At 48.0% G+C, this 10,104-nt stretch overlaps 1 protein-coding gene across 1 annotated transcript; it reads right to left on the bottom strand.

The window, feature by feature from the left end:
* Positions 1 to 2,248: 2,248 nt before the first annotated feature.
* On the bottom strand, positions 2,249 to 9,472 carry ZIC3 (Zic family zinc finger 3). Its single transcript, XM_026716587.2, has 3 exons — positions 8,148 to 9,472; positions 5,870 to 6,033; positions 2,249 to 3,801 (listed from the first exon to the last, which is right to left on the bottom strand). Exons 1-3 carry the CDS (start codon positions 9,313 to 9,315, stop codon positions 3,586 to 3,588), a joined length of 1,548 nt encoding a protein of 515 aa, XP_026572372.2. The 5' UTR covers positions 9,316 to 9,472; the 3' UTR covers positions 2,249 to 3,585.
* Between the last annotated feature and the right edge of the window lie 632 nt (positions 9,473 to 10,104).

Here is a 10,104-nt window from a genome sequence, read left to right on the forward strand (position 1 = left end):
ACCTCTCTCTCTCTCATCTATCTATCTATCTATCATCTCTCTCTCATCTATCTAGTTATCTATTTCTCTATGTAATCCATCTCTCTCCTTCTCTGTATCTCTTTCCCTCTTTCCCTCTCTCTCTCTACACACATACACATATATTTCTGTATCATCTCTATCATCTTTCTCTTTCTTTCTCTCTATAATCTCTCTCCATCTTTCTGTCTGCCTGCCTGCCTGCCTGCCTTCCTGTCTGTCTGTCTGTCTATCTATCTATCTATCTATCTATCTATCTATCTATCTATCTATCTATCTATCTATCTATCTATCTATCTATCTATCTATCTATCTATCTATCTATCTATCTTTTTTCCTTTGCAAAAAAACAAAACAAAACACCCGAGTTTTAGACAACTCACGGAGCGGGTTGCGATTCACACGGATTTGTTTTCCCCTTTCCTTTCCTTTTTAGGATTCCGACGGAACTGCGCGGCGCGGCTACTCAGAGGAGTAAATCGAATCGTTTCCCCTAACTGCGGCCGGGGGCGGGGAAGAGGGGGCTCCGTGAAATCTTCCTTTAACCGTTTCTCCCCGGCTGCTTACATGCCCCCCCCCACATCCGTGCACTGCCCCCCCATAAACACACACACACACACACACACACGGTGGGGGCGGCGTCCTCCTAACTTTATCTGCGAAAGGAACTCGCGGGTGTCGGCTACGCTGCGGGTTCCTTTTCCTGCCCGACTTGGAAGAAAAAAAATCTCAGTTTTTCACACACACGCACACATACACACCGACCAGAAGCCCCCCCAAGTCCTATTTTACAAAGCCCCGCGCCAAAAAACGGAGGATCCCGGAGAAAGAATTTCAACCGAAGACGAAGAATTGAGCTTTTTCGGGGGAAATGAAAAGAGAAAAAGAGGCGCCGGCGAAGCGAAGATCTGCATGCGGCCTCGGTTAGTCCCGGATTTTTTACAAGGGACGTTTTTTTGAACGCCAGATCCGGAGAAAACTTTGATCGAATGATCTTAACTGTCCGGAATTTTATATAATTTTTACAATCTCAGGAGGAGAGGGGAAAAAATATAGGTTTAATCCACCGACAATTAAAAAGAGAAAAAGAAAGAAAACAAATGTTTGAAGAGGTCAGAGACCGTTTTATTTCTCTTTTGCTAGCAAAAGCTGATTTTTCTATTAAGCAAATTTTACAAAAACCAGCAAGGAGACGGTAGGTCCTAAAGGGTTCACTTTAGAAATACCAGAAGGCACCCCAAAAAGGGAGATTTGGGGTGCTCAATGCTGCTCAGAGGTGCTGGAGCTACGGATTTAATGAAAGAAAGAAAGAAAGAAAGAAAGAAAGAAAGAAAGAAAGAAAGAAAGAAAGAAGACACACCCGAGCCTTTAAAAAAAACAGCTGAGATTTCCTTAAAAATGAATGTTTCTTTTTAAAAAAAAATAAAATGAAAGAAACTTAACCAGGGAAGGATCTGTTTTGTGATTTAGGATGGAAGGCAAATGGATATTTCTAAGGTATTCCGGAAGTGCATCTGCTTATGAGCTACGCAAGAGAATAAGCAAAGAGACGTTCAGAAAATAATAATAATAATAATATTATTTTAAATTTACCTTTGGAGCCTTTTTTTCGTGGGTCTGGATAGGTCACGATGTTCTTCCGCTCCTTCCTTTCGCGGTCCAAAGTTTTTGGGGGATCGTGGCAGTCAAAAGGTGAGCAAGCTGGTTCCAGGAACCAAACAGGAGGGGGTTTTTTTTTGGAAGAGAGAAATAGGCCCTTGGAAAGAGGGGAAGGTGCAGAACAGAAGGCCTGGAAGTTTTCTCCTGCTCGCCAGCAGCTCTTCGGCAGAAATAAAATAGCCAAAATTAGAAAGGAGAAGAAGCAAAACTAGGGGTTGAGGGTAAAAGGGAAAGGTGCGTGTTGCTGTTTTTTTCCAAACCTGCAGGTTCCTGCCTTCCACAGGTTCTTTGACAGGTTGTTGTTGTTTTTTCTCTGCAGCCTTGAAACATTGCCCTATAATTTTAAATTTTTTTTTTTTTCAATTTAAAATTGACAATTTAAAAAAAGAAAGAAAGAAAAGAGGAGAAAAAAATCAGCAAATAAAAAAAAACAGGCCTAGTGTGTCCTTTCCCAAACAATAAACTTTTAATGCTAAAGCAGTTATATAACCAAAAGCTGTACATTGTCATCTGTGGTGGGGTTTTTTTCTCTTTTTGTTAGAAAATGAAATTGTGCGGGTTTTTTTTTAAAAAAAAATGGGATTCTTTCTTTTTTCTTCTTCTTCTCATAAATATTGTTCAGTTCCCGGCACTTGTCTCAATAATTAAATTACAAATGATAAATATGGCATCATGGATATGTATTTACACACAAAAGAGGTATTACAAAAAGGCAACTGTTTATACTAAACTGCCAGGGTGAAATTAATATCACACTTTTTTTTTTCTCATCGTAAAAAATAGACTGAATGACACCCCTTCCCATTTCTGCCATTAAGAAGAAAATACATTCACAACAGAAAGGAAAAGGAAAAAAAGAAAGAGGGAGGGAAGGGAGGAAAGAGAGAGAGAGAGAGAGAGAAAGGAAGAAAGGGGGAAGGAGGGAGAGAGGAGAGAAAGAGAAGAAAGAGAAAGAAAGAAAGAAAGAAAGAAAGAAAGAAAGAAAGGGAACACGGAAGAAGGAAAGAGAAAGAAAGAAAAGAAAGAAAGAAAGAAAGAGAAAGAAGAAAGAGAAAGAAAGAAAGGATGGGGAGGAGGGAAGGAGAGAAAGAAGAGAGAGAAAGCGAGAAAGAGGGAGGGAGGAGAGAATGAAAGAAAGAAAGAAAGAAAGAAAGAAAGAAAGAAAGAGGAGGGGGAGGGAAGGAGAGAAAGAAGAGAGAAAGGGAGAAAGAGGGAGGGATGAGAAAGAACGAAAGAAAAGAATGGAAAGAAAGGAAAGAAAGAGGAGAGGGAGGAGGAGAAGGGAAGGAGAGACAGAGAGAGAGAATATAGGACTTTGGCAAGTTTAAAAACTGTTTTGTTTTTTTTTTCTTTCTACTTTTAACCATCACAACTAAGGCCAAGAGAAACCATCTGCTTCGTTTCCGAACATCCCACTGAAGAAAACAGGGCTGCAAGACGGGTGCAAAAAATGAAATATCCACTCCAGTCAGTGACAAAAGATAAGGAAAGGAAAGAAAAGGAGAAGGAAAGAAAACGGGGTGCAAGAAGGAACTAGGAGAATTGGTTTCTTAAAACCAAAAACAAAAACCAAAGAAACCCAAGAAAACAAAACTGAAAGAAACACTCAACGGCGCAGAAAGAAAACCAGCGAATCCTGAGAACAGCAGAGATGATTTTTAAGTCCAGCCTCTGACGGCCCCCCGGGTGAGAGGGTGAGAGAGAGAGAGAGGAGGCTGCTCCCTGACACACACACACACACACACACCCACTGTCCTTCTTCCTTTGGGCAATCCTTTTGTTTTGTTTTGTCCAGTAAAATCCAACCGCAGCAGCAGCAGCAGCAGGCCAGGCGGGATGGCTGGCTGTCCTTTGATGTGTCTCTGGAGAATCAAAGCGAGGAGGGGAGGAGGGCAGGCCCCTCCCTCCTCAGACATACCATTCATTGAAGTTGGGGGGCAGACCTGGGTTGGGGTTGTTGACCGTCTGAACAGTGGAAGAAGAAGAAGAAGAAGACGACGAAGAAGACGAAGGGACAGCTTTCCCGGAGTCCTTAGTGGGGTCAGCAAGGAGGGCTGGGGGCGTGGAGGATTCATAGCCAGAACTGGCTGCAGGGGACGATTCGGAGCTCTGCGTTTCGTGGACCTGAAAAGGAAAGAGAGAGACAGAGAGAGTCAGAAAAGAGAGAGAGAGAGAGAGACAGAGACAGACAGACGGACAGACAGAAACAGAGAGAGTCAGAAAGAGAGAAAGACAGAGACACACGCACACAGAGAGACAGAGAGAGAGTCAGAAAAGAGAGAGAGACAGACAGAGAGACAGACAGAAGACAGAAACAGAGAGTCAGAAAGAGAGAAAGACAGAGAGACAGAGAGAGAGAGAGACACAGAGAAAGACAGACAGACAGAAAGGATCTGGTTATTTATTTCATGGATACCTTTGGCTGCCAGTCTCATGGGCAGCTGGCAGTGGAAACCGGATAAAAACAGAACCAATAATTATAAAGAGAAGTAGATAAAGCGAGCAGCCCAAGAACACATTCACACATACCTCCCCATTGGGAGGAGAGAGTGGGAGGGGGGAGAGAGAGAGAGTGGAAGAGAGAAAGAAGAGGGGACAAGCTTAAATCAACCCTCGCCCCCCTTAAATAGATTTTTGAAGCAAACCAGCAAAAGTAGAAGAGAGCCCCCCCCAAAATCTAGAATGAATCAAAACAATAAAGGATCCTAGAGGAAAAAAAATTGTATTTGTGTTTGTGTGTATCAGAGAGAGAGAGACAGACAGACAGACAGACAGACAGACAGGAGGAGCGATAAACTGAAACCAAACTCCAATTCAAAAGAGTTTTGACCCGAATCAGAGAAAGAAAGAAAAAAGGCCCCCAGCCCAAATTAAATTCAGAATGAACCAAAACAATATACGGGATTCTGGAGGAAAAAAATTTGACCTGCCCTGCAAAAAAAAAAAAACCAAGGCCTCCAGCCAATCTGCAGGGTGACAACTCCCAGGCATTACCCTTGACTGATACTCAGGAGTAAGGCAAATGACCTTGGAAGGGATTTATATTTCAGAAGCTTACATCCATGCAGGAGAAAATGTAGCTACCCACTCCTGCTTCTGGAGTTCCAACAGAAAGTGTGGATTAAAAAAAAAATTATAGGCATAGATGAGATAGATAAACCAGGGAGCAGTCCCTGAAGGTGAAATGTGTTGCAGCCAAAGGCAAAATAAAACAGGAATTTAAATCAAACAGGAAAATTCCTAGTTTGGCCAGAGTCTCAGACTGCCTTTATTTTTATAAAAATAAAAAATAAAACAGTAGAATAATAAAAGTTTGCAAAGTTCTTTTCTCTGACCCAAATGCTTATCCCAAAGGCCAAAGTACAGGCAGCCCTGGATTACTCAACAGCTCATTTAGTGACCATTCAAAGTTACAACAGCCCTAAGAAAAATAACTTGTGTTTCTCACACATCCCTGTGGTCAAAATTCAGACGCTTGTGGCCACTGACTCATAATTATGACAGTGGCAGTGTCCCTTCGTTGACCTTCCACCGGGCAAAATCTACGGGGAAACCAGATTAATTGAACAGCCATGTGACTAACCTAAGAATGGCTGCAACTCGCTTAACGACAGGGTCAAAAAGAGTCAGAAAATGAGACAAAAGCCCCTTAAGGAATATCTCACATAGCAGAGATATTATGTGGAGCTCAGTTGTGGTCATAACTGGAGGACCATCTGCATACAAGCGTCCATGGATTCTGTATTGTGCTGAAAGGAGTTGTTGTTATATAAGTAATAATAGCTAAAAATAAACTAAGGCACCTAGAAGACCGTAATATGTAGAAATAAACAACTGTTTGGGCACAGAGACATACCAGTAATAAAATACATTAACTATGTTGTACTCTTTTTATAAATTATTGGTATTGGCACGCTACTTAGTTGTAGAGTGTAACTGTATACACAAACACCCATGCAATCTGCTTTCGTGTATAAATAGATTTCTGTTCAGGAAGAATGAGACAGAGAGAGCACTTGTGTGCAATTACACACCCACAAACACACATGGCAGATGAAGTGGGATATCTTTTACGATTCTGCAAGAATTATTATTATTTTTTGTTTAATTCTACACAATCAAAACCCGAAGTGACCCATAAAAAGACGGGAGCACCAACATTTTCACGCACGGTTACGATCAGAACGGTTACCTTCATATGTTTCCTTAAGGAACTGGGGTGAGTGTAAGATTTATCGCAAACTTTGCACACGTAAGGCTTGTCCGAGGTATGGACGTGCATGTGTTTCTTTCGGTCGCTGCTGTTCGCAAAACGCCGGTCGCAGCCTTCAAATTCGCACTTGAAGGGTTTCTCTCCTGCGGATGGACAGGAACAGAGGGGGGAGATCAGAGGGGGGGGGCAACTTTCGCACTTTGCTCCTTGCCTGTTTCTCTCTCTCTTCTCTCTCTCTCTCTCTATTTCTCTCTCTCTCTCTCTCTCTCTCTCTCTCTCTCTCTCTCTCTAACTTCAATTCCTGAATCATTTTTGCTTTCTATTTTTTCCCATTCTGCCTTTTTTTCCAGGAATACATGGGAAGGAGGGAGGGAGGGAGAAAAAAAGAAAAGAGGGAGGAGGACGAGAGAGAAAAAGGAGGGAGAGGGGAAGGAAGGAAGGAAAAAAGAGAGAAGAGAGGGAGGGGCAAAAAGAGGAAGAGGAAGGAAGGGAAGAAGGAAGAGATGAAGGAAGGAGGGAGGGAGGAAGGAAGAAAGGAGAGGAGGAGGAAAGAGAGGAAGGGAAAGAGAGAAGGAGGAGGGAAGGAAGGAAGGAAGGAAGGAAGGAGAGGAGGAGGAAAGAGAGGAAGGGAAAGAGAGAAGGAGGAGGGAAGGAAGGAAGGAAGGAAGGAAGGAAAGGAAGGAAGGTCGGTCAAATTGGGCTGTTGACAATTAAATAGCCATTGTGCCTTTAATCCTGGGGTTATCACTTGCAACCAGCCAGTCTTAGAAAAGATTAAGAAACTGAATTTGGAGCGATTTATGAATTATAAACAGAAGAGAAAAGGAAATAGAAACGGCCAGCCTGTATTTCTGGAGTGACTCAGATCCCAGAAAATGCTAGAACATAACATTATTGGCTGCTTCCAATTTAATTTTCTTTTTCTTTTAGTGGAACTAAAGCCTTTCTTCCCCCACCCCTCAAAAAAATAAAAATAAAAAAAAAGCAGGGAGAAAGGAAAAAAAGAATACTCGGAGCAAAAAAAGTATCACTGATTTAATTAGAAGATGTGCCAATCAAGTCATTAAAAGAGAGCGGAAGTGAGAGAAAATGGGGTTTCATTTGCATCTCTATGGTTCGCTTAGCCGACTGTCTGAACGAGACGCTTTCAAAAAAAAAAAAAAAAAAGCAATCCACACACCTCCAATGAATGCCCCCTCCCCTTGGACTCATAGGACGCCCCCACCCCACCCCAGTCAGGAGGGGGGAGGCGGAGAGCAACGAGACGGGAAAGCTAAGGAGGCCGAAAGAAGAAACTTTCTGGAATTTCATTTGGGAAGGAAACAGAAATGCCCCGCTTGAAAACAAAATCACCCGCACCCACGTAGGTTGAAAAAAAATTAAAAATAAAATAAAATAAAATCAACCGGCAGTTCCGGATTGAAATTGACACAACAAATCGGCTGCCGGCGCTGAAATTGGCCAGCCTGGAGGATTAAAAAACAAAAAAAAGCATTTCAGTCCGGATTTCAACAATCCGGAGTGAAAACGAGCCCAAATACACCCCGTGGTTTCTCTGCGGTTTCTTTCCCACCCAGCCCCGGCCCCGTTTCTTCTTCCCTCGCCCCTCTCTGGCCCCCAATGCCCCCCCAAAAAAACTCCTTTTGCATCTTTCCACAGCCCACCCCCTTCTCTCTCTTGCAACCTCTTCCACCAGCCCCGTTTCCTATTTCCCAGCTGCGGGTTTCACGAAATCCACACACACACACACACACCCTTTTTCCCCCACCCCGCGAAATCCCCCAAACGAAACCGGGTTGGGTTTTTTGTTTTTTTCGGTCGTCGGAAAGCCGAGATCGAGCGCAAACCAGGTTTCAAACAGGTTGAGAGTCTCAAGGGAGCCCCGTCGGACGGAGCTGGGGGGGGGTCTCTCTCTCTCTCTCTTTTTCTCTCTTTCTCTCTCTCTTTCTCTCTTTTTTCTCTCTTTCTCTCTTTTCTCTGTTTCTTTCTCTCTCTCTTCCTCTCTGTCTTTCTTTCTCTCTTTTTTTCTCTTTCTGTCTCTTTCTCTCTCTCTCTTTCTTTCTCTTTCTCTCTTTTTGTCTCTCTCTTTTCTCTCTCTCTTTTTCTCTTTTTTCTCTTTCTCTCTCAGTCTTTCTGTCTCTCTCTTTTCTCTCTTTCTCTTTTTTCTCTTTCTCTCTCAGTCTTTCTGTCTCTCTCTTTCTCTCTTTCTGTCTCTTTCTCTGTCTCTCTCTCTCTCTCTCTTTCTTTCTTTTCTTACCTGTGTGGGTCCTTTTATGGATTTTGAGGTTCTCGGACCGGGCGAAAATCTTCCCGCATCCCGGGAAAGGGCAGGGAAAGGGTTTCTCGCCCGTGTGGACGCGGATGTGGTTGACCAGTTTGTATTTGGCCTTGAAGGATTTGCCTTGGCGGGCGCACTCGTCCCACAAACACACGTGGCTGTTCTGCTCGGGACCCCCGACGTGCTCCAGCGTGACGTGGGTGACCAGTTCGTGCATGGTGCTGAACTGCCGGTCGCAGAGCTTCTTGGACCGCCCCGCCGGCTGAGGCTGCGGCTGCGGCGACGGCGGCTCTTCCAACCACTTGCAAGCCAGTTCTTGCTTCACCGGTTGCCGCATGTAGCGGAAGAAAGCGCCCGGTCCCGCGTGGGGATGATGGTGGTGGTGGTGGTGGTGATGGGGCCCCGCCACGTTGACCGGCCCGTAGTTGGGGAAGGGCGGCGCGGCCCCGTAAGCGTCCGCTCTGGGGCTGGAGACCCCCCGGTAGGACTCCGGCCGGCCGAAAAACTCTCCGCGCAACCCCAGGTGCAGCTGGCCGCTCTCCACGGGAGTCGACGGGGAAGGCAGCCCGGCCACGTTCTGCTCGTGCAAGCCGGGGAAAAGCAAGTAGCCCCCCGCGCTGTCCGCCAAGCCGCCCGGCGCGTGGAGTCCGCCCGGCGGGTTGCTGCCGAAAAGGCCGTGCTGAGCCGGGGAGCCGCCGGGGGTCCCGTTAGGCCCTCCGCCGCCTCCGCTCGAGGGCGCTTCGGCCAGGGCGCAGCCCCCGCGGTTGCGGAAGAGAAAGTCCCGCGTGGAATTGAAGGCGGCCACGTAAGGAGAAGGCACCTGGCCGGCGGCGGCTGCAGCTGCAGCGGCGTGAGGGTGAGGGGGCGGCGGATGATGGGGGTTGTGGTGGTGCGGGTGATGCGGGTGATGCGGGTGCGGATGATGGGTGGCCGGGTGGTGGTGGGCGAAGCCCGAAGCTTGCGGCGTGAAGGCGGATCCCTGCCCCGAGGCCAGCTCGTGGGCGGCGGGGTTGAGTTTGAAGGAAGGCTCGGCGAACGGAGGGTGGTTGAGCCCCAGGGCCACGTCGTGCGGGTGGGGCCGAGAGGCCGCGAAGCCCCCGACCCCCAAGGTGGGGAACTGGGGCCCGCCGTCCAGCAGCATGGCCATCGTCCTCCCTTCAGGCGGCCGCGAGGGAGCCTCGATCCACGGCACCGGCTCCTCTCTCTCTCTCGCCTCTCTTCCTTCCGTGGGCGCCGGAGGGGACGCCGCCCGCCGTTCCCCTCCGACCGACGCGGAGCCCGCTCCGAGCCCCCTTCTTCGCCTCCTCCGGCCTGGGCTATGGCCTCCCCCCCACCCCCCGAGGCGTCCTCCTTCCCCTCCGCTGCCCCCCGCCCCTCCAACAGATCCTCCCGCCGCCTGGAGATCAGCCCCGGCACACAATAGCCGGGCTGGCAGGGGGGCTGGCGAGGCGGCTCCGCCACGGCCACATTCACACGCGCGCCCGACCTGACCTGGCGTGCGGAGAAGCCGCGGCGGCGGCAGCAGCTGAAGAAGGAGAAGAAGAAGAAGAAGAAACAGAAGAAAAAGAAGAGAGAGCCGGGCAACGCGGGTGGAAAAACCCCACCCACCGGTCCCCGGAGGACCAAGGACGGCGATGCCCCAGGAGGAGGAAAGAAAAACGGGGGTCGCGGGCCCCCCCCGCGCTGCCCCCTCCCCCCCAGGAGGGGGTTCCCCGCCGCCTGCCTTCTCCGTAGGGCGCCCTCCGCTTCGGCGGAGCGACGTCCTGGCACTGGCTGGGCTCGGCCGCTTCTCCCGGGCTAACCCAGAGGGAAGCAGCCGAGGGAGGGGGCTCCGAGGAAGGAGGGGAGGAGAGAGGGAGACCCAACTCCGGGTGTGGGGGGAAGGAGGGAGGGGGGCACGTCTGGGCCAGCCAATGGGGAGCCAGCCAGCCGGTTG

Source organism: Pseudonaja textilis, chromosome 12 (assembly GCF_049901715.1).
Source record: "Pseudonaja textilis isolate UNSWEBS1 chromosome 12, rPseTex1.2, whole genome shotgun sequence".
Taxonomy (NCBI): domain Eukaryota; kingdom Metazoa; phylum Chordata; class Lepidosauria; order Squamata; family Elapidae; genus Pseudonaja; species Pseudonaja textilis.

What these genes read in the sequence shown, in the direction of transcription:
- ZIC3 (XM_026716587.2), bottom strand. Translation starts at nt 9,315, where the DNA reads ATGGCCATGCTGCTGGACGGCGGGCCCCAGTTCCCCACCTTGGGGGTC. An exon ending in CCATAAAAGGACCCACACAG is followed by an intron (nt 6,034 to 8,147) that starts GTAAGAAAAGAA and finishes GTCCATCCGCAG; the next exon opens with GAGAGAAACCCTTCAAGTGC. An exon ending in CCTTAAGGAAACATATGAAG is followed by an intron (nt 3,802 to 5,869) that starts GTAACCGTTCTG and finishes TTTCCTTTTCAG; the next exon opens with GTCCACGAAACGCAGAGCTC.